The following is a 22,079-nucleotide window of genomic DNA, read 5'->3' as shown; positions in this document are numbered from 1 at the left end:
GTCTGGCACGCCGGTCCGACGTCCGCCGGGACATCCGTCATTGTCGATGCTCTTAGGGAGTATTGTTTTAAAGGTAAATTTATTCGATTTTATGATTTTCATTTTACATTTCAACAAAAATTACTACTACTAACTTTAAAATAATTGAAACGATTACTTAAGTATTTAACTCGAACATTGCTATAATTTTGCAATTGGGTGATGACATTTCGACATTTATGACTGGCGAGATCCGGCTAATCCAACTAGCAGTGTTGCCAATGGATTTACTATAACTCTCAATTGTTGTCCTAAGTCTGCGTACATTGATTTTGATCTAGCGAAGACAATGGCGTCTTTGAATGGTGTAGTGTCGTGGACAGCGAGAAAGGTAATGGTTAAGAAGACGACAATTATGGAAATCCATAGTCATGCAGAGGAAGTGGAGGTGAGAGAGAGAGAGAATTATCGTGGTGTAGTGTATGGACGCGATGAGTAAGAAAAAACAATCATGAGATAAATCGGTAAAGCTGAAAATCCAACGAGACCGATTTCACCCACAATTTTTGCAGGATAAATTAAGCGTGGTAGAGTATGTTTTTTGTTTAGAATTTCTCTAAGGTTATGTGTGTGTATAATTAAAGTAAATATTTGGATTTTCAAATAGATATAAAATTGTCCACTCCCAAAAATGCAAATACAATCGCATGTTACACATAAACACATATATTGTGCGCACATAAACATACATAGTAATATTTATAGATAATAGTAAAAGTTTTCGAAAATTCAATTAAGGTTCCGCATGCAATCTCAACTAGTAAGCACCAACCAAAATTCCAGAAACTTGAATATATGAACTTGCAATAGTAGGAGTATAATAACATAGTCATAGTCCAATATTCAACACGGTTGGGCATCAACTCAAAGTCAACTCGCAGTACACAACCATTTTTTCTCAAAAATCTGCAGTTGAATTGAATCAATCCCCATTCCCCAACCAATAATGGCGGAATACGTCGTATTCTGCGTAATCCGCAGCCTCAGCGAGCTCCTAGTATACGAAGCACGCCACATCCCTGAGCTCCGCGGCCGAATCGAGGTGATCCAGATGAAGTTCCGGCAGCTGCAATCCATCCTCGAGATCGCCGACGCCAGGCAGGAAATCGACGAAGGAATCCGTAACTGGATCGCCGAGACCAGAGAAGTCGCCTACGACATCGAAGATCTCCTCCTCGTAGTCCTCTCCTCCTCCTCCTCCTCCTCTTCCTCCTCTACCAGCCGCAGAAGGTACACCGGTCTATTCAGAGAAGCCACCAGCCTCCACAGCCTGGAGCCTAAAATCCAGCTCATCGAAGCTAAGGTTTCCGCTCTCGAATCCGATCTTCGCGTCAGGAACATTAGGCCGCGCCAGAGAGGAAGCCCCAATCGGATCGCGCGGAGGCGTCTGCAGCAGAGGAGAACCTATTCTCACTTCGTGGAGGATGATTTGGTAGGGCTAGACGACCATGTCGAGCAGCTGGTTTCCAGATTGGTGAGCGAGGACGCGGATCAGGTGGTGGCGATCACAGGAATGGGAGGTATAGGCAAAACAACCCTAGCGAAGAGGATTTACCACCACGACGACGTCCGCGGCCATTTCCATGCCCTAGCGTGGGCGTGCGTGTCGCAGCAGGGGCAGCCGGATGATGTGGTGCAGAGGATCCTCAACAAGCTGGAACCTGAGAAGAAGAAGGCAATCAGCATTATGAAGATTGATGATCTTGTTGAGGAGCTCATTCAAGTGCAGAGGAGGAAACGATGCCTCATAGTGCTTGATGATGTTTGGGATATGGAAGCCTGGGATCTAGTGTTTAAACCTGTCTTCGTCAATAGGCAAGCAAGCAGATTTGTGAACATCAAAGTGTTGCTCACGACGCGGAATAAGGAAATCGCGCGTTACATAGATTTGGATGCTCCTTGTTATCTCTATGAGCAGAGGCATTTGGATCAAGAGGAAAGCTGGGAACTGCTAAAGAGGAAAGTTTCTCAAAATCTCAGTTTGGCAGGTATATTTTCTTCTGCTATTAACATTAATTGGAAGAGACAGATATAAAGCATCATCCAAATCAATTATATTACTACTTCTTAAATTGAGTTAGTAGTTTTTGCAATGATGCATCAATTTTGTTCAGGTATTTCACTTGACAGAAGTCTGCCCAGTAGCAGGTCTGTAGAAGAGCCCAAGTACTCTTCCAGCTTTGAGGACGAGGATGCATTATCACGAGTAGAAAGCTTTCACTCGTGCTACAGTGACGAGGAGGATGAACTCGTGAGTCGGATGACTCGGATTCACAGTTCAAGTTCTGAGGATACGATTCAAGGTAAGAATGTTACATCTTAAGGGGGCGTTTGGTAGCTATGTTACAATAAGTTGCAAGTTCTTTTCTAGCTTTAATTGTGCGTTTGGTACTCATATTAATCTTAGTATATAGTCCGTGTTATTTTTATGGCCTGAGGAAAGCCCGCCTTAAAGTCTATGTTTCACCTAGATTATTAACTCACAATTTTGGTGGGTTAGCTAACAGTTCTAAAAACTGAACAAAGATAGCGGAACAAAATTACTAAGTTGTCCTCCGTTTTTCCAATTCTCGATTTGTAGTTATTGAGGTTATTTTAGTTTACATAAATTTAGCATGATATTCTATATTTTGCACCAAACACATCAATTAGAAATATAACTAGGACAAACCGTAGTACTACATATCATGATCATCATCCTAACTAGCCATAACATGGATAGTCTACCAAATGAGAGCCCCGTCATTGATTATGTTATTACTTGATACTATGCTTGTTAATCGGAAAGCATTTTTGCTTGCTTTTGATGTTTATTGATCTCGTTGTCGGATTCATGAGGAAGATGCTATCTTGCTGAAGATCTCTCAGTTTTCATGATTAAGTTGCACGGTACTGTGAAAGGAAAATAAGATTAATTATACGTCTTAACTTTGCCTATCACTGTATCAAGATCTCAGAAATCAGATGGACATGGAAAGACTAGGAAAGGAGATGGTTGCCCAGTGTGGAGGATTGCCACTAGCAATAGTTGTGCTTGGAGGACTCCTGATGACAAAGTCCACCATAAGCGAATGGAGAACAGTTCACCAAAATTTCAATTCCTATTTACGGAGGGGAAGAACTTCTCGAGAGAATGGAAGAGTGCACGAAGTGTTAGCTCTAAGTTACCATGATCTGCCTTATCAGCTCAAACCATGTTTTCTGCATTTAGGCAACTTCCCAGAGGATCACAAAATTCCCACTCGGAAGCTGTACCAATTGTGGTTGGCTGAAGGCTTCATATCACAAGAATCTGAGGAAGAGGAATCAATCATGGACGTTGCAGAAAGATATCTAGGAGAACTTGTGCAAAGGTGCATGGTTCAAGTGAGAGCAGATGAAGTGACTGGTAAGTTCAAGTCTTGTCAACTTCATGACCTTACCCGAGAACTGTGTCTTGTCAAGGGTAAGGAGGAAAACTTTTTGAAAAGGATACCTATACGGTATGAACCTGAACTATTAAGTGCACCCTCTCCGTCATCTATAGCGCCATCAATCAGTAAAACACGCAGGCTTTCCATTGCTGTTGATTGTGATTTTGATACTTATTTTCCTCCTAGAAAGGAGATACTTGAGTACAGAAAGGAGAATCTTGAACAAGTTAGATCAGCATTGTTCTTTTCTAGGCTCAGCAACCGGAAAAATCTTCATCTTGCACTGGACTTCGTTTGCAGTGAGCTGAAACTAATTAGAGTGTTAGACCTTGAAAGGTTCGACTTTGGAGATAAGCTATGTAAGGGTATTGGAGATCTGATTCACCTCAGATACCTAAGTTTAAGAGGTTGTCAACTAAACAAATTGTCGTCATCCATCGGCAATTTGAAGTACTTGCAAACACTCGACCTGAGGGTACCTTTCCTTGTATGCATGACCATCCCCAATGTCATATGGAAGCTTAATCATTTGAAACATCTCTATCTCCCCCCATCCCACAAGTGTAGCAGCAAACTGCAGCTAAACAGCTTGAGCAAGTTGGAAATCTTGAAAAACTTTGATTCCAGAGTCTCAGATTATAGAGATCTCACCAAGTTAGCTAAGCTTCAGAAACTTGCTGCGATCTTATCTTTGGAGATAGATCATTTAGCAGCACTATTTAATCACCTCAAGATGGATACTTTGCATATCAAAGACTCCTCTTTCCGTATCCGCTATGACTTTCAGTCTGAAAAAGAGCTGACTGTTTTGAGAGAGATAGTAGGATCAGTCCATCTTCAGAAACTAGATCTGATTGGCATCATAAACAAGCTACCAGAGCAACGCCATTTTGGTCAAAACCTCATGAAATTAACTCTGAGGAGTAGCACACTAAAGGAAGATCCTATGACTACTCTAGAGAAACTCCCAAATCTGCATACATTGATACTACGCAAGAACGCTTTTGCAGGGAATGCAATTTGCTGTTCTTCTGATGGTTTCCCTAGTCTCACTGTTCTGGAGCTCCAGGGGCTTACTGACTTGGAGAACTGGAGAATAGATGAAGGAGCCATGCCTAACCTCTATTGTTTAAAGATTGATGAATGTATAAGGTTGAGGATGGTTCCGGAAGGAGTCAGATTCATTGCTTCACTTAGGGAATTGGTGATTGTTAATATGCTCGATTCCTTTAAGAGCCGGGTTCAAAGGGTGCAGGAGCAAGGGGGAGAGGACACTCATATAGTCGGGCACATTCCATCGATCACCATTGCTGATACAAACAGAACTTACATGAAAAAACTCGAGACTCAACTATCAGGTATTGTATCCTGTGCAAAATTTATGAACATACTTCACTTCAACCATCCTGACATTTTTCTTTGATTGACAGGGAAATCATATTATGGACTTTTCCAAAGTTTTTCTCCATTACTTGTACCAAGGGATTGGCAGAAGTCGTGAAGATCGCACGAGCAGATCATGCTACGTGCAAACTTCAGACGACTTCAGATGCAATGCGGTCCACAGCTGCCTATCGAATGAGACATACTCTGGAATGCCAAAGGTGTTCTGATCAACTGAACAGGGACAACAGAGTAAGGAAAAATATAAATTAAATTTGATGTAAGGAATATAAAGTTCTGGTGTTGTACTGTTGTTTGAAGCTTCTCAATAGTTGAATTTATTGTCAAATTAAGGTTGTTTCTGCCTCTTTCAAGTATCCTAATGAACTGCTTTTGATTCTTGTTGATGGGAGCTTTGTTTCCATAACCTGGGAAAGAAACTGCTTTTGATTCTCAAATATCTTCAAGACAACTTTGAAAGGAGGCACATCACCCTTGTTGTCAACTATAAATAGGTAGCATAAAAAAAATTAAATAGGTAACATTAATTAAAATATAATTTACTAACAGAAAAAGTAGTACTACTATAATAAAATTCAATTAAATTGGTAATAGTATTAGTTAAAAATATATTAATAAATCCTTACTAACTTAAAAAGTGAAAATCAAAAGTTCAAAACTAAAGGGAAAAGAAAAATCTTTGTAAAACAGCACAAAAAAGTGCACCATTATAGATGTAAGGCAAGTAATATTACAGTAAATATTACTATGATGAAGCATAGTTTAATTGATAAATACATTTCTAATAGGTTGACAAAATAAAACTATCTCCATCTGTTTCCTCATTATCCCAATTAATTAAAATTTTTAATAATAAGATATCAATCTCTCTTTCATCCACTTGCAACAGTAACCTAATAATAGTATAGTTTAATTATATAATAATTTAACATATTAAAAATACAGACTCTGCACAGATTATATATACTTAAAATAAATTTAGCACTCCTATATAAATTAAATTTTATTTTTTATGTGTGAATAAGATTATACTGGTAACAACATCGGGAGAGGGTTAACATCGGGAGAAGATCCCCTGCTGTGATTCCTCCACAGCAGGGGATCCTCTCCCAACAACATCTCTCTTTTTCAATGTTAATCACAGGATTAGACGCTCTCGATGACTTTCTCTATTATCTAAGTGTTTGTCTTTTTTTTGGCGGCATTTTCCAAACCAATTGGATGAGAATACGCCCTATCAAAAATATACTATCTCCTCAAAATTTGTCCAATTTTTCTATTTCCGTCGGTCCTCAAAGTTTATCTTATTTCACTTTTTCCCATTTTTAGTAATAGATCTCATATTCCACTAACTCATTCATACTCACATTTTATTATAAAACTAATATATAAAAGTAGCATTCATAATCCACTAACTTTTTCAACTCACTTTCTATTACATTTTTTAAAACAGTGTCGGGTTAAAGTGGGACAATATTTGGGGACGGAGGTAGTAATTAATTTCTTAAAAAAGAAAATCATATACTAAAAGCAATAATAAAGCGTCGTCATTATCCACTATCATAAATTCATCATCGATTCATCGCAAAGCAAGAAGTCCAAAACAGCTAACAATGGAAGCCGCGAGCTTGAAAGCGAGGATAGTCTCTGAGCTCCAAGCCGTTAAGCGGAGATCGGGCAAGACATACGGTCAGATTGCGGAAGAGACCGGCTTGACCAACGTCTACGTTGCTCAGCTCCTCCGCCGCCAAGCTCAGCTCAAGCCCTCCACCGCCCCTCTCCTCCGCGCCGCCCTCCCCGCTCTCACCGACGACCTCCTCATCGAAATGTTCCAACCTCCCCTTCGCTCTTACGACCCCAACTTAATTCAGGATCCTACTATTTATAGGTCCGCACTCCTTTTTTCGGTTTTGGCAAGTTTTTTACTTCAATTTTTAGCATTGGATCATTCAATCAACGATCGATCTCGATCCTCCTCTTTTTTTTGCATTTCAACTCGTTAATTCGTGAATCCTTAGCTCGATTCAGCTTGGATTGTCTAGTTCCGCTGGAATATCGATTTTGCTTTAGAAATCTGATTGATGTGCTCGTATGTGTGATGACTGCAGTTATGATTATGATTGTTTTTCTTGTTTCCAGATTGAATGAAGCTGTTATGCATTTCGGGGAGAGCATTAAAGAGATCATCAATGAAGATTTTGGCGATGGCATGTAAGATATTTACCCCCAATTTTTAATGCTCGTTGCCATTATTTATGAAATTCACAACATGATTGACTTGCTTCGGTTGAGATGTTATTCTTAGCTCTAAATTATGCAGCAGGTTAGAATCTGATTGAGCTAGTTAGGGATTGTGGTGTTGCAAGTGCAACAATCAAGCAAATCATGATTTACATAATCGAGCAAATTATGCAGATTATATTCTTTGTTTGATAAACACTTAACAAAGGAAATATTTGCAACGGCAGTGAACAGGTGAATTAGTTTGGCTTTAGTGCAAAGATGTCGTAGTAATTTTATCAGGAAAAAAGAACGAGTTGTAGAAGAAAGTTCCTGATATATACACATCAAGTAGATTGCTGTCCTTTCTTGTACAAGAATGCTTCTCAAATCATGTGATCTATATAGGCATAGCGTGGTTGGTTAATGTAGAATATCTGATATCGCATCTTCATGAGTTTTGAAGTTCGTGTGGATTAGACCATAGAGCAGAGTGTGACAACATGAAAATAATTAACATAAAATTAGAGAACTTTTTTGGAATAAGTAATATGCCTCGTTGTTGCACTCCAGCAATCAAACATGCTGTGATCACCATCAAGTTGACGGTGGATTTGTTATTCAAATTTTATTATACTTTACACCATATTGCTTAGTGTAATCTCGTTTTGCTGTGTCCACGGACAATATGTTTAATTGTACAAGCACAGGTTGATTTTGGTTCACAAGAGGAGGTTATGTATACATGATAATAGCCTGCCCCTGTCATATCATATGTGATTTCATCTGTAGTTACATTCTTAATTACACTGAACCCTTTTTCATCTCTCTCCCTCTCGTGCTGGTTAGAATGTCTGCCATCGACTTCTACTGCTCAGTCGACAAAGTTAGAGGTGTAGATGGAAAGGATCGTGTTGTTTTGACCTTTGATGGGAAGTATCTTCCACACAGTGAGCAGGTCAGTAATCCATCTCCCTGATTCTCAAATGCATGTAGATACACTGCACAAACAACATAACTTGAAATAGCCATGCCACACCAAATAAGTTTGCGCAAAATATATCTGGTACGGCCAAATATCACTTTACTGCAATTGGTTCATTCTAATTCTCTATCTTCTTGATATATCTCTTCGTGTGCAGATTAGCGAGCATATGGTATCAAGACTGAAAAGGCAAGAACAGCTAGATGGCAAGCCAAAGTTATCGTAATTGTTTTATCGTCCCAAGCTTTCTTGATTACTCTTTGTCAATATGTATTCGTACTTAAAATCTATGTTATACTTGACAAAATCAATGGTAATAAACTTGGTTTTGGTTTGTGCTTCATTATTCTCCACTTTTTTTTTTCAATTCATTATGGTTTTCCTAGATAGGTTTTCTTTGTTTTAATGAAAATCTACATAATACACTTGCAAAAAAAAGGAAAAAAGAAAGTGGAGTAGTATTACATCCAAGAGAATAGTCTTTGTTTTCCATTTTTTGTCATCCATCAAATAAGTTTGTTGTATCTAGTTATGGTAACTTTCTATTTTTAATTGGGTGGGTTTCATTTTTCTATTAATAACTTCAATCTTTTTTTTTCTATTTCTCTTGCTCTACCAGTTTTACATTAAAACACATACCGACCACCACTAAAATTATTTTTGGTGGATGGAGATATACTATATAGTATGACATACAAGTAAATAACCAAAATCTGGATTATGAAATTTAATCTGAAAATTATGAAATTACCACGAAAATCTAGTTACCGTTCTTAATTAGATGACTGAACCCTTTTTCATCTCTCACCCTCTCGTGCTGGTTAGAATGTCTGCCATCGACTTATGCTCAGTCGACAAAGTTAAAGGTGCAATGGAAAGGACCGTGTTGTTTTGATATTCGGCGGGAAGTATCTTCCACACACTGAGCATGTCACTTATTCGTCTCCCATATTCGACACACTGCGCAACCATCCTCCTCATTGCAAGTAGCTATGCCACAATATATAAATACTCTCTGTTGGATATTTGGGCGGTGGCTATGTGGACTATTATTTGGGCTGTGAATTAAATGAGGCTCAGATGGAATTGTTGGGCTGGTGGCTGCCCTAGCCCAATGCTCAGGTGATATACACCCCTCTCCCTCACTCTGCCGCTTGACATTCGATGAACTCTCTCTTCTCTCTACTCTCTCTCTCGACTGTTGAATTCTCTCTTCTCTTCTTCTTCACCAATGAGTCTCCGGTTGTTTCCCTGTGATCTTTCACGGTTATTTGAGTGATTGATCTTGTGTGAGTGTTGGAGAATGCAACTACTTCGGTTGCTGGGGTGTTGGTGAAACTAGGGTTTTCTGTGTGAGAGATTTCTGTGAGTTTGTGTTCGAGAGGTTTCAGATCTGGCATAGTGGAGTGGTTTGGGGTTGATATCTGGTGTGTGAGGTGAATCACTGGTGGATTCAATGTGCTCCCTTGGATCTGGTTTCTGGATAATAGATTCGTACTATTAGCGGGTGGTTGAGCCATTGCTAAGATCTATTCGGTTTCGTTGTATTTCTTGTGTTTTCTACTCGCTTGTTTGCTTTACTCTTAAGATCCGAGAGGATCCTTCTTGTTGTGCTAACGTGTGTGTTAAGTGTGCAGGTTTACACGGTGGTTCAGTAGCTTCCGGTCAAGGAGAGCTAGGTTCCTTGTGTAATAGCTAGTTATTGTAATAGCTAGATTTTTTGTAAATCAGCTGCGTGGTTGAGAGTTTGGCTGAACTCTCTTATATAAGAACAAAGAGGTCTTGGTAATTAGTGAACCTGGACTTGTCTGATCCCTAAACTCTCTTTGGTTTTGCAGTTTACCGAGCATATGGTGTCGAGTGATAGATGGAAAAGATGCTAATAAACCAGGTTTTGGACCGTGTGATGAATGCTTATTGTGTGATAAATTTATAATAAATATAAAAAAAATAAAAATTCTTACTGTGTGAGTTGTGATATTAATTTTCGACTTTCCAAAATCTGCATATGCGAAAAAAGAGAAAAGTATATATATATAGGAGTATTATGTATTATTATGGCATACAAATAAAAGAAATATGTTTACCACATGAGGCAATAAATAAAAATATATATTGGACTTAATGTGCCTCAAACTATACGAACTTTGGTTTTTTATTTTGCCTTTTTCTAAAACGTTAAAATAGTAACTGAGAGGAAGAGTTAAGGGCTAATAATTAAAATTATGTGGTCACTAATCCTCAAACGCGGGGATAGCTCAGTTGGGAGAGCGTCAGACTGAAGATCTGAAGGTCACGTGTTCGATCCACGTTCATCGCATTAATTTTTATTTTATTGCCTTTATTCCCAACTTACTAATTTAATTCTGATTTATATTTTAAAAACATTTTTTGGTATTTATTGTGTTTAAATTCCTTTATTTGAACTTGCTACTAATTTCATTCTGATTTGTTTTTTAAAACTTGTTTGTAATTATTGTCTTTAATTTCCTTTATTTGAACTTGCTACTAATTTGTGTTTTTTTTGTACTTATATCCTTTGTTAGATTTCCTATTACTTAATATAAAAGTGTATGCTTAAAAACTCCAAAATCGTATTCGCACCATAACATGACCAACCCATTTTTCGCTCTAATTAAATGAATTTTTTAAAATTGAGATTATAATAAGTTTACAAGACTAATTGAATTATTAAAATGAATTTATAATATTAATGACAACACAGCCTCATTGAAGACTCCACATTTTTAAATGGTTAAAATGACACTATTATTTGACACCTGGTTTCCCTTCCTAGTTTATTCATTCCATAAAAGTCAAATAATGCAGAGAGAGAAAGCAGTTGTATTCCATTGTCTTTATGTTTGGATGATGCTTAGCTCATGTGTACCAACCTATCATTATTACATTTTCTCAACGTTATTATTTTCAAAATTCAATGGAGGGACAATGAATATATATGTCACATTCTCTCTCTATAGTCTGCTGAAATTGGATTCATTGATTTCCATTACATCAAATGGGATGCTTTGTTTCATGCTTTGGACTCAAAACCAAGAAGAAGAAGAAGAAGACCAGAAAACCTTCTTCGCTTGAACAAGTAAGAACCTAAGTCCCTTTCACATTCAAACATCAAACACCATTTTTCAATGTGAAATTTATGGCTTTGAATTTATTCAAAATCTGTTAGGACAGCAGAAGCTATGTGCCTCTTGACTCTGATCTCAAACAAAACCTCCATTCTGATACATCTCAGCTCAAGTAAGTCCCAAATCTAAATTAAAAATTTACAAGCTGTCAATTTATGGTTCACATTTCTGTAGGGAGGAGAAGCCATTAGTACTCAAGCTTAAAAAGAAAGTGAGGTTCAATCTGAATGTCAAGGCTTACGAACCGATCCCTGATGACGATGAAGTCGAGGGGGGAGAAGAAACGGGCTTGCGCTACGAAGAGGATGTGATCGCGTCGTCCTACCCTGCAAGCTACAGATATCACAACTGCAGGTACAGCGACAGTGAAGAAGACGGGGACATAGATCTTGATGAAGATGAGGATGATGATGATGATGATGACGACTTTAGTAGCATTCAGAGTGATGATATTGGATCAGATAATGATGTTAAGAATCAGGATCAAGAAAGTGTAGGCGACTTACTGCAGCAGGCGACTGAATCAAGATCGGATGCTGGACGATATGTTTCTTCTGTGCTTTGTCCGGTTGAGAATTTATCTCAATGGAGAGCAGTGAAAGCCAAGGCCGCAATAGTGCAGCCGAAGCTGCAGAAGGAGAACATAATCCTCTCAGCCACGGATCCTCACTCTGACTCGAAAAGGAGAAGTGATGTTGCAGTTGATGCAAGTCTATCAAACTGGCTGAGCTCGTTGGAAATGAATCCTCTCGTCAAGAGCAGCGGTTCAGGTCAGAGATTAGACCTGTAAGAAGCTGCATATCGAACATTTCATGTCAGTGTTGCAGGGGGGGTACATAAAAATATATTTTTCAAGGGATTTTGAGAATTCTACCTTGCTGCTTTGTTTGATTTGAGTTGTGGCAGCAGTTTTTCTTCGGTTTTGGCACATATTTTTCTGGTCGTTTGTTGGTGAGTTTCGTAAGGCATGAAAACAGAACAATCATAAACAGTTTGTTGTTTCCTAGTTCGATAAGGCATATGCTGTTGTTACTGGATAGCATCAAATGTCAAGTTTGGAGAATTGTTACAGCATTCTTTCAAATTTCTGTAAGTAGTCAAAATATGAATATATGAAAAGTAGAAACTGTGAGAGCACCTGTTAAGGCAGCCCTAACTTCATCTCCCCCCTGCAAGATCTGATGCCTAGAACCTCTTTCTGACATCAATAAAATGCAACCACCAATAGCTAAGAAACTTAACTACACAAAAGAATGCCCATATTTCAGAGGTAATTGATGTAAAATGGTGTAACAGCTTGAGCAAAGGGATCCCTTCTCACATTCTCTGCTTTCTACAGTCGACAAATTGACTAATATTTCGAATATTGAGATGTTTATTATGGATAGCCATTTTCTGTAAGCTGATTGGATTACATACTCCAAATTTTGATATGTTTACTATGGGATTGCCATTTCCTGTAAACTGATGGGATTACATTAGGCCTTGCGACAAGCGAATCAAAATCACATGTTAAGTCTGCTCGAACTTTTCTTTTAACTGATTCAATGAGATTATGCATCTAGCAACAGTAGACTAGAAACTTAAACTTTTTGAACTAGAGATTTGATGAGATTATGCATCTAGCAACAGTATAAACTTAAAACTTTTTGAACTAGAGATTCAACGAGATTATGCATCTGGCATCAGTAGAAACTTGTAAAGAGATTAATGTTCATAACCATGAACAGTTGTAAAATAAAGAGAAGCAACACTGATAATAAATGTTCTTTATAGGTTCATGTTCATAATTAAACGTTAAGTCTGCTCAAACTTCATATGGACTGAGATTCACTGACGTTAAGTCTGGAATCAGTAGATTTGAAAACTAAGATCACTAGCAAAATAAATAAGTAACACAAACAGTTAATGTCATTGCAGGTTGATGTTGATAATTAAATGGAAAGTCTGCTCAAACTGTGTTGATTCAATGTGATTATGTGTCTGGCATAACTAGAAAGTGAAAACTATGAACAGTAGCAAAATGAAAGAAACAACACTGAGAAAGAAATCCAGCTCATGAATGGTTAACTGACTAATACTGGTAAAACAAAAGGGTATATAACTGGCTTTCATCTCTGTTATTTTTGTTGATTGAACTAAAAACACATATGAATCAACCTTTACTTAAATTCTCCTAAGCTGATACTTCACATATGAAACTAAGGTACACTGATTGTCCTTTTGGAATCAAGAGTAAACCTAATAACCATAGTTTCATCGATTCTTAATGGAAAACCGTTTCTTCAGAATGCCTTGTGTTTTCAGCTTTCAAGTACTACCCAAAATGAGTCAGAAGCAACATATTCAAACATAACTAAACTCTAGTCTTTAACATGTAAAATAAAAGATGGCAGCATTGCGAAAACTAGTTGTAGTAAGAACGTGTATATATTCCGTTAATAGCTCAATACTTACAACGGCTCAATGTAACCAAAACAGCAAAAGACCCAAAACCTTTCATTCAATCTCAATTTCCGGAAGCTGATGCATAAGCATGCTTTCAGACCCTTGCACACTCCCCTCGCCACGTTTCCTGCGATGCAGCAATCCAAACGACACGAAGCCGATCGCCATAACCACAACCACATGCCCAACAAACACCAAATTAATCAATGCCACACCCCTCCAAACATCATCATCAAGCTCACACTTGACATCAGCCTCCCCTCTACCAATCTTACCACATCCCTTCAAACCAAACGCATCAGTATACAACGAAAGGCCTACTTGCATCACCCAACTCCCCTTCAAAAGAAGCCCACACGACAGCAAAAACTCCGCAAAAAAAGCCTCCGGCCTAACCGACAAATGCACACAACACACAGCGCAAAGAACAGTCAAATATCCTAGAATTCGATACACCCAACCGCCAACCCCAACAAGCCCAGTCCCAGTCATGTAAAAATCAATCAGAAATGCAATTGCAGCGAATGCGAATACAAGATTGTCGGGTACAGAGAAAAGATCGAAACTTTCTTTGACATAGATCAGAATCAAGATGGCCCAGAAGAGGGAAACGACGACGGACTGCTGCAAGAATGAGAATTTGTGGGCTGGGGTTTCTGAAAATGCGAGGAAGAAGACGGTGTGGGAGAATGAGGCAATTGGGAGGAGTATTAAGAGGGAGTAGATGTCGAGGTTTTTCCACTTGGATTCGGAGAGATACCATGTTCTTGATCGGAAGAGGGAGGGGTTGTTGAGGTAGAGAGAGGAGGAGAAGAGGAGGCGGCGGAGGCCGAGAGGGCAGAGGAAGAGGGAGGCTATGAGATGGGTAGCCAACGATGCCGATGACATTTCCCTTCCCCAAAGAGTGATGATCGTTAGAGTGTAATCGGAATCTTGAACAAATTTGGGAGAATCATGTTTTGTATGAAGGGAACAAGTTGACTATTGGAAAACAGTCTCTCTGCCGGCAACTTCCTTTATTTCTTCGTACAATTCTGTTATTGTGAAATTTATACTACCTCGTCTACATAAATACATAAGTAACTGGTAACACAAATTTTAATGCAAAAATAATAGAAAAAATGCAATTAAAAAAAATTACTATAGATGGCTGCAGATTCATTTCGGATAGACCTACTAACATGGATAAACAAAATTATTTTATGAATAAATAATTATAAACGGATAATCAAATAATAATGTTATGAACTAATTGATGAATTAAAAAGATGCAGCATGCTAATTTTAAATAATATACTATCATCAACTTTAATATTTAAATGTTGTATAAGCAGATTACATAGCCACTCTTATCTGTAATTATCTCTAGGTTATTTGTCTATGCATTCAAAATACCAAATTACCAAAATAAGGCAGGAACTTCTAATATTATGAAGTATTTATATATACTACTACTATATGAATAGCACTGCATATATTTGAGAAGTAAAAGTGACATTAAAACACTGGTGAAACAATAGGAAACAATTGAAATAGAAACAAAGAAAGCTCTTCGGAATGGGAGAATCTATTCTTACACAACAACCAATCGTTGAACTTAATATTAAGATGATACAAATTTCTTATCCCTCTTGGTTGTGTTCCAAATAAAAGCCTAGTGAAGTCGGGTTCTATCTCGGCTCTCCAGCCCAAAAAATCGACAGCTATGCGGTTTATGTAGGACGCAATAAACTCTTCATGTCTCGGACTGACCATCATTTTCCTCGGGCAGCCAAAATACTCTAAGGTTTCTATCCATCGACCCAACAGCCACATATTTTGCATCAGGGCCAATCACAACCTCCCTATCTTAACTCAACTCCACCGAGATTCCGCGATAAGACGCAATCACAACACTTGAATGATCAATGAAAGGATGGTTGTATTGATACGAATTGATAAAATGTCTACAATCGTAACGAACACACAAAGAGGAGCTCCAGATCCACGATCTGAGCTGATTAACTCTCAACTAAGCAACCTCAACGATAGATCAAAAACAAAGTAACTATGGCTATTTATAGTTCGCATCTTAGCTCGTTCTTAGCTCGCCTCGATCATCTTCCACGTCGGATTGTTGTACACGTCATAGCTCTGCTCCTATTGGTTGATCACACGTGTTCCCGCTCTCTCATTGGTCGATCAATTGCTCTTAACTAACTCAACTAACTCCTGCCACGTCACTGAGATCACATGTATGTTAATACACACGCCCACGTTGCATGCATGTATGTTGTTGATGTTAATCTTGTGCATGCAACAATACTCCCCCCTTAAGGTTCCTTGTCCGCAAGGAACCAAGGAAATCTTGCTTTAATGACGTCCGCGAACTCCCAAGAAGCATCAGCTGGTGATCTCCCTTCCCAATGAATAAGCCACTTAGTAGCCGCTTGGTTCTGCCGTTTAACCATCTTCCTATCGAGCACAGCCTGTGGAATAGCATCATTAATATGAGAAACATTAGGTAGATCAATAACAGGACCTGTTGGTGGAGAAGCTGGCTTCAATAAGGACACATGAAACACATTGTGGATCGTAGCTGAAGCGGGCAGATTAAGCTTATAAGCTACTGCTCCAATTCTATCTGCAATTTGATAAGGACCGAAATATTTAGGCTCGAACTTATGGTGTTTCCCTCGCACTGATCTCTGCCTATACTCCCTTAATTTCAACCAAACCCATTCCCCCACATCAAATCTCTATCAACTCGATGCTGATCAGCTTGTTTCTTCATTCTATCAGCAGCTTTTTGTACATTTCTTTTAAGTATGCTCAGCATTTCCTCTCGGTCCCTTAATGCCAGATCTACTGCTTCAACATTAGAGTCACCCGGCAGATAAGGAACATGTAAAGGAGGTTCAAAACCATATAGAGCTTCAAAAGGAGTCATTTGGATACTAGAATGATATGTAGTGTTGTACCAATACTCAGCCAATCCTAACCAATGGACCCAAGTATGTGGTTTCTCACCCATAGCACATCTCAAATAGCATTGTAAACTCCTATTGACTATCTCAGTCTGTCCATCAGTCTCTGGATGGTAAGCAGTGGAATATAGCAACTCCACTCCAAGTAATTTCATGAATTCTTTCCAGAAATTTCCCACAAAGATGGCTCCCCTGTCACTTACAATTTTAATGGGCATCCCATGTAATTTAAAAACAGAATCAAGGAATACCTCAGCCACCTTCTTTGCTGTAAAAGGATGTGAGAGAGCCATAAAGTGTGCATACTTACTCAATCGATCCACCACCACAAATATAGTATCAAAACCCTGTGAACTTGGCAATGCTTCAATGAAATCCATAGAGAGATCTGTGAAAAGTGCAGTAGGAACTGGAAGAGGTTGTAGTAGTCCAGATGGAGCTGAGTTACTTGGCTTGTATCTCTGGCAAGTAACACATAATCGAACAAATTCTCTGACATCCTTTCTCAATTTTGGCCAATATAAGAGAGCAGATATCCTCTTGTAAGTACCCAATACTCCTGAGTGACCAGCTAAAGCAGTTCCATGAAAAGTAGACAAGATTTGAGCCTTTAAAATCACATCATTTCCCACCACTAACCTGTCTTTCCTTCTCAGTTCATCTTTATTCCAACTGAACTGTGGGTGAGAATCCTTGTCTTGTTGTTTTTCCTGAAGAATCTTTTGTATCAAAGGATCTTGTTTCCATGACTCCTTGATTTTTGCAATCAACTCAAGAGGAATCACAAAGGAAGTCAAGGTATAAGTCATTACTTCTGGAACTCTGGAAAGAACATCAGCCACTGAATTATCACAGCCTTTCTTGTATCTGATTTCATAGTCAAAGTGCATTAGCTTAGTCATCCAAGCTTGCTGCGTAGGAGTAGTTAATTTCTGATCCATCAGGTACTTCAAACTCTGATGATCAGTTAGAATGATGAATTTTTTACTCTGCAAATAGTGATACCATTTCTTCACAGCCATCAAGATAGCTAGCAGCTCTTTTTCATACACTGATAGAGCCTGATATTTGGGAGAGAGGGATTTACTGATGAAGGCTATGGGATGCTTGTCTTGCATTAGCACAGCTCCAATTCCAAACCCTGAAGCATCAGTTTCTACTACAAACTCCTTGCTAAAATCTGGTAGAGCCAACACAGGGGTTGTAGTCATAGCTGCTTTGAGTTTATCAAAAGCTTCTTGTGCTTCTCCAGTCCATTTGAACACATTACCCTTAATCACTTCTATCAGAGGCCTTGCTATCACCCCATAATTTTGCACAAACCTCCTGTAATAACCAGTCAAGCCCAAGAAACTTCTCACTTGCTTCACAGATTTAGGCTGAGGCCAATTTCTCACTGCTTCTATTTTGCCCTCATCAGTTGAGACTCCAACTTCAGAGATAACATGGCCAAGATATTCTACTTTTTTACACCCAAAAGTACACTTACTTCTTTTTGCTAGTAAGCTGTGCTCCCTCATCAATTCCATAACAACTCTCAAATGTTGCTCATGGGCTGCTTGACTATTGCTATATATCAAGATGTCATCAAAAAATACCAATATAAATTTCCTCAAATAATTTCTGAAAATAGTGTTCATCAGATTCTGAAATGTTGCAGGTGTATTTGTTAAGCCAAATGGCATAACTAGGAACTCATAATACCCTGAATGAGTCTTAAAAGCAGTCTTATGAATATCCTCTGGCTTCATCCTCACTTGCCAATAGCCAGACCTCAAATCGATTTTAGAAAACCAAGCTGCCTCTCCTAGCTCATCCAACAGTTCCTCAATCACAGGTATGGGGTATTTATCTTTGACAGTGATGGCATTTAAGGCTCTATAGTCCACACACATTCTCCACGTAGAGTCTTTTTTCTTTACCAACACAATTGAGCTTGCAAAAGAACTCTCACTATGCCTAATAACCCCAGCCTTAAGCATCTCCTCAATCATTGTCTCAATGACATTTTTCTGATGTGCTGCATATTTATAGGGTCTCATATTCACTGCTTCAGCTCCCTCTTTCAGTACAATCTTGTGATCTTGCTCTCTTTGTGGTGGTAGTGTTTTTGGCTCCTCAAATACTTCAGCAAATTCTCCCAGAATCAACTTAAGATTAGGCCAAATTTCCTCAACACTGATTTCATAACAGTAGTCTGTTTCAACTTCCACAGTAGGCATGCACTGATTCAATTTCCTCTGATTTACATCCTCTTCTTCTGGATTCATGATGTGTAGAAAATTCAACTGCTCAGCCTTTGGTATCCACCTCTCACCTTGCAATTTCACTTCTTCTCCATGGAAATTGAAGATCATACTGAGATTATTAAAGTTCCATTTGATTTCACCCAAGGTAGACAACCATTCTCCACCTAAGATAAGATCATAAGTTTCCAGAGGAATAAGATAAACCTCTGCATGAAATCTGGACCCTTGCATCTCCCACTCTAATTTGCTACACTTTTGAGTACATTGCAAAATCTGTCCATTGGCTACTTCCACAGCCTTTGAGTTAACAGGAAGTAACTTACAGCTAATTCTTTTAGCCATTTTAGCACTCAGAAAATTATGAGTACTGCCAGTATCTATTAGAATCCTTAAGTTCCTCTTCAGACATTTCCCTCTAATCCTCATTATTTGAGGTCCATCCTTACCCCAAACCGCATGTAATGAAAGCTGTAATTCAGGCTTTTCATCCTCAATTTCTTCATCTGTTTCCTCTTGTTCTTCATTACGTTCTACTTCACCCACATCCAATGGATGCACAACATATGATTTCCTTTTGCTACACTGATGATTGGGAGTAAACTTTTCAGTGCACCAAAAACATTCTTTCCTTGCTCTTTTTTCATCCATTTCTTTAGGAGTTAAGTTGGTACTAGCTCTAACCCCTCCAATTCTGTTACTCTCCTTGTTTCCTCCATTCCAATTATTCATAGTTCCCACTTTATTATTAGTAGCAGTCACTGACATTGGTCTGCTACTCGAATAATAGCTGCTACTAGCCTGTATAGTGTTCTGATTTCCTTTGGCCTTAACTCCTAAGGCTCTAACAGTAAGTTCTTGCAGCTTAGCTAAGGAGTAAGCTTCAGCTAAGGTCTTAGGTCGAAACATACGCACAGGCATTTGTAATTCATCAATCAATCCGGACAAAAAGAAACTTAAAGCTTGATCTTCTCTAATTCCAGCTCTAGGATATAATTCATCAAAAATGTCCATATAGTCTTGTAGCGTACCTTTTTGTTTGAGGTTCCTGAGATCAGCCAAAGGATCCTCGTATGCATGAGCACCAAAACGAGCTGCTAGAGATGAGCTATAGCACGGCCAATCAGCATAGGCCATATCTCCATGTAAGCTCTCAAAGCCTCTATGCCACTGCAATGCTTTCCCTTCTAGATGAATCACAGCCACTCTAACCCTCTCCTCATCCGGTACCTTAGCCACTTGGAAAAAATACTCAGCTCTCATCATCCATCCTTCAAAACCGTCACCATCAAACTTAGGAAACTCATATCGCGTCGATCTTCCCCAATCGGATCCATTTTCATACCGATTTCCCTTGCTACTGCCTTCACCGGTTTCCATTTCATGATTCTTCTGATTTTGCAGGTTAATTGCTGCAATTGATTGCATCAACTCTCTAATGTCGTTTTTATGCTCCTCTCGCATCTCATGCATTTTCTGCTCCATCATCTCTAGCATTTTCTTCTCCATTTCTGCACCTCGAGTCACCGTTCCTACGTCCGGAGATCGATTGCTCTGAATACCAATTGTTACGATTTTACGTCGCAACCTCCCTATCTTAACTCAACTCCACCGAGATTCCGCGATAAGACGCAATCACAACACTTGAATGATCAATGAAAGGATGGTTGTATTGATACGAATTGATAAAATGTCTACAATCGTAACGAACACACAAAGAGGAGCTCCAGATCCACGATCTGAGCTGATTAACTCTCAACTAAGCAACCTCAACGATAGATCAAAAACAAAGTAACTATGGCTATTTATAGTTCGCATCTTAGCTCGTTCTTAGCTCGCCTCGATCATCTTCCACGTCGGATTGTTGTACACGTCATAGCTCTGCTCCTATTGGTTGATCACACGTGTTCCCGCTCTCTCATTGGTCGATCAATTGCTCTTAACTAACTCAACTAACTCCTGCCACGTCACTGAGATCACATGTATGTTAATACACACGCCCACGTTGCATGCATGTATGTTGTTGATGTTAATCTTGTGCATGCAACAAACTGCGAACAAAATGTATGTGTAAAATTACAAAATACATGCAAAATAGAGGTAGGCGATGGTTGCGAGAATAAAAATGGTGGATTTACTTGAACAATTCATGGCGTATGTTAATTTGCTCTGGATGCGCCAGGGTTAATGGTCCTGCGACATGGAAAGAGAGAAAGGGGAAACGTAAAACGTCTTTCAAAGTTATAAATTTGGGAGTGAACTACAAAATTTGGTCTAGATTATGGGTTTATCTCGTCAATAGCCCTAGACTTTAAAAATATAGCCAGACAATCCTGAACTAAGGATTTATCTCAAAATTGGTCCTTTTGGCATTTTTTCATCTGAAAATGTCATTTTGGGTGCCGAGCAATTTGATCATTTTACACTTTCATCTATTTAAATCTGATATTATTTCAGTGAGGTACTAAATCTGATATTATTTCAAAATTATCATTCTTCTTTCCTTTTGTCATCCTTCATTTTGTTTCTTTATTTCAATATTATATTTAATTTTATAAAATTAAATTTTAATTTTAATTTTTTTAAATATCAATAAATTTTTTTAATTAAAACTATTAATTCATGGACATTACAAATATTGATTAACACTATTAATTTTTATTATTTAATATAATATTCAGTTGAATTGAAGAAGTACAGAAAAATAATACTAATCATGATGGAAATATAAGTGCTATTCTACATAGCCTTCGTTCGGTTGTTATAATTTCGTGTGATAAAATATTATGAAGTTGACTAAAAATTTGAGACTACTATTATTCTATTATACACCATCCATTCCAAAAATATAGTCTTTTTTTTCTTTTTTGTCCATCCCACAAAATTAGTTCATCTTTATATTTTTTTGAAAACCTTTTTATCAAAACATTATACTCCGTACTATAATAAGTCTTTGTCTCGCTATCCATTATTTCCTACTACTTACCCAATTGAAGTATTTATATAGGAGTATTTTTGTTTAAATTTTCTAGTTGATTTTGATTGTTTTCAAATAAATAAACGAAAATTATAGTCTTACATTAGATGCATGTTTATTTTAGAATAAATAGTGTTATATGATCCATTTATGATTTAAACTATTAAATATTGATTAATACTAAGTTGACGTCGCGCATATCTTATTGATTAAATATTAGACACTATCAAAT

The 22,079-nt window shown here is 38.2% G+C and overlaps 4 protein-coding genes, 1 long non-coding RNA gene and 1 other non-coding gene across 8 annotated transcripts; 4 read left to right on the top strand and 2 right to left on the bottom strand.

Annotated features, from left to right (window-relative positions):
* The first annotated feature begins 779 nt into the window (after positions 1-779).
* On the top strand, positions 780-5,240 carry LOC121777326 (putative inactive disease susceptibility protein LOV1). The gene is made up of 4 exons (XM_042174548.1): positions 780-2,027; positions 2,154-2,342; positions 2,990-4,810; positions 4,883-5,240. Exons 1-4 carry the CDS (start codon positions 986-988, stop codon positions 4,951-4,953), a joined length of 3,123 nt encoding a protein of 1,040 aa, XP_042030482.1. The 5' UTR covers positions 780-985; the 3' UTR covers positions 4,954-5,240.
* Positions 5,241-6,410: 1,170 nt separating this feature from the next.
* Positions 6,411-8,404, top strand: LOC121777118 (cyanate hydratase-like). Of its 2 annotated transcripts, none has more exons than XR_006045370.1 (4): positions 6,411-6,744; positions 6,996-7,067; positions 7,926-8,142; positions 8,219-8,404. XR_006045370.1 is itself a non-coding variant. In XM_042174258.1 (4 exons), exons 1-4 carry the CDS (start codon positions 6,470-6,472, stop codon positions 8,285-8,287), a joined length of 525 nt encoding a protein of 174 aa, XP_042030192.1. In that variant the 5' UTR covers positions 6,411-6,469; the 3' UTR covers positions 8,288-8,404. The 2 variants fall into 2 exon arrangements, 1 of the variants encoding a protein (XP_042030192.1); XM_042174258.1 differs by having other exon boundaries at positions 7,926-8,034.
* Positions 8,405-8,537: 133 nt separating this feature from the next.
* Positions 8,538-12,359, top strand: LOC121777117 (clusterin-associated protein 1 homolog). The gene is made up of 3 exons (XM_042174257.1): positions 8,538-11,161; positions 11,252-11,322; positions 11,385-12,359. Exons 1-3 carry the CDS (start codon positions 11,081-11,083, stop codon positions 11,998-12,000), a joined length of 768 nt encoding a protein of 255 aa, XP_042030191.1. The 5' UTR covers positions 8,538-11,080; the 3' UTR covers positions 12,001-12,359.
* Positions 10,309-10,381, top strand: TRNAF-GAA. The gene has a single exon. It is a non-coding gene; the product is annotated as a tRNA-Phe (tRNA).
* Positions 11,190-11,857, bottom strand: LOC121777119. 2 transcript variants are annotated; one of them, XR_006045371.1, is made up of 2 exons: positions 11,717-11,857; positions 11,190-11,536 (listed from the first exon to the last, which is right to left on the bottom strand). It is a non-coding gene; the product is annotated as an uncharacterized LOC121777119 (long non-coding RNA). The 2 variants fall into 2 exon arrangements; XR_006045372.1 differs by having other exon boundaries at positions 11,190-11,636; positions 11,717-11,853.
* LOC121777116 lies at positions 12,349-14,670 on the bottom strand. The gene is made up of 2 exons (XM_042174256.1): positions 13,668-14,670; positions 12,349-12,451 (listed from the first exon to the last, which is right to left on the bottom strand). The coding sequence occupies exon 1, from the start codon at positions 14,544-14,546 to the stop codon at positions 13,710-13,712; it is 837 nt and encodes a 278-aa protein (XP_042030190.1). The 5' UTR covers positions 14,547-14,670; the 3' UTR covers positions 12,349-12,451; positions 13,668-13,709.
* Positions 14,671-22,079: the final 7,409 nt, after the last annotated feature.

Source organism: Salvia splendens, chromosome 18, assembly GCF_004379255.2.
Source record: "Salvia splendens isolate huo1 chromosome 18, SspV2, whole genome shotgun sequence".
Lineage (NCBI taxonomy): Eukaryota > Viridiplantae > Streptophyta > Magnoliopsida > Lamiales > Lamiaceae > Salvia > Salvia splendens.
This window is presented reverse-complemented; position numbering and strand designations above follow the sequence as displayed.

What these genes read in the sequence shown, in the direction of transcription:
- LOC121777326 (XM_042174548.1), top strand. Translation starts at nt 986, where the DNA reads ATGGCGGAATACGTCGTATTCTGCGTAATCCGCAGCCTCAGCGAGCTC. An exon ending in TCAAAATCTCAGTTTGGCAG is followed by an intron (nt 2,028 to 2,153) that starts GTATATTTTCTT and finishes AATTTTGTTCAG; the next exon opens with GTATTTCACTTGACAGAAGT. An exon ending in ACTCGAGACTCAACTATCAG is followed by an intron (nt 4,811 to 4,882) that starts GTATTGTATCCT and finishes TTTGATTGACAG; the next exon opens with GGAAATCATATTATGGACTT.
- LOC121777118 (XM_042174258.1), top strand. Translation starts at nt 6,470, where the DNA reads ATGGAAGCCGCGAGCTTGAAAGCGAGGATAGTCTCTGAGCTCCAAGCC. An exon ending in CAGGATCCTACTATTTATAG is followed by an intron (nt 6,745 to 6,995) that starts GTCCGCACTCCT and finishes TCTTGTTTCCAG; the next exon opens with ATTGAATGAAGCTGTTATGC. An exon ending in ATCTTCCACACAGTGAGCAG is followed by an intron (nt 8,035 to 8,218) that starts GTCAGTAATCCA and finishes CTTCGTGTGCAG; the next exon opens with ATTAGCGAGCATATGGTATC.
- LOC121777117 (XM_042174257.1), top strand. Translation starts at nt 11,081, where the DNA reads ATGGGATGCTTTGTTTCATGCTTTGGACTCAAAACCAAGAAGAAGAAG. An exon ending in AACCTTCTTCGCTTGAACAA is followed by an intron (nt 11,162 to 11,251) that starts GTAAGAACCTAA and finishes AAAATCTGTTAG; the next exon opens with GACAGCAGAAGCTATGTGCC. An exon ending in TCTGATACATCTCAGCTCAA is followed by an intron (nt 11,323 to 11,384) that starts GTAAGTCCCAAA and finishes ACATTTCTGTAG; the next exon opens with GGAGGAGAAGCCATTAGTAC.
- LOC121777116 (XM_042174256.1), bottom strand. Translation starts at nt 14,546, where the DNA reads ATGTCATCGGCATCGTTGGCTACCCATCTCATAGCCTCCCTCTTCCTC.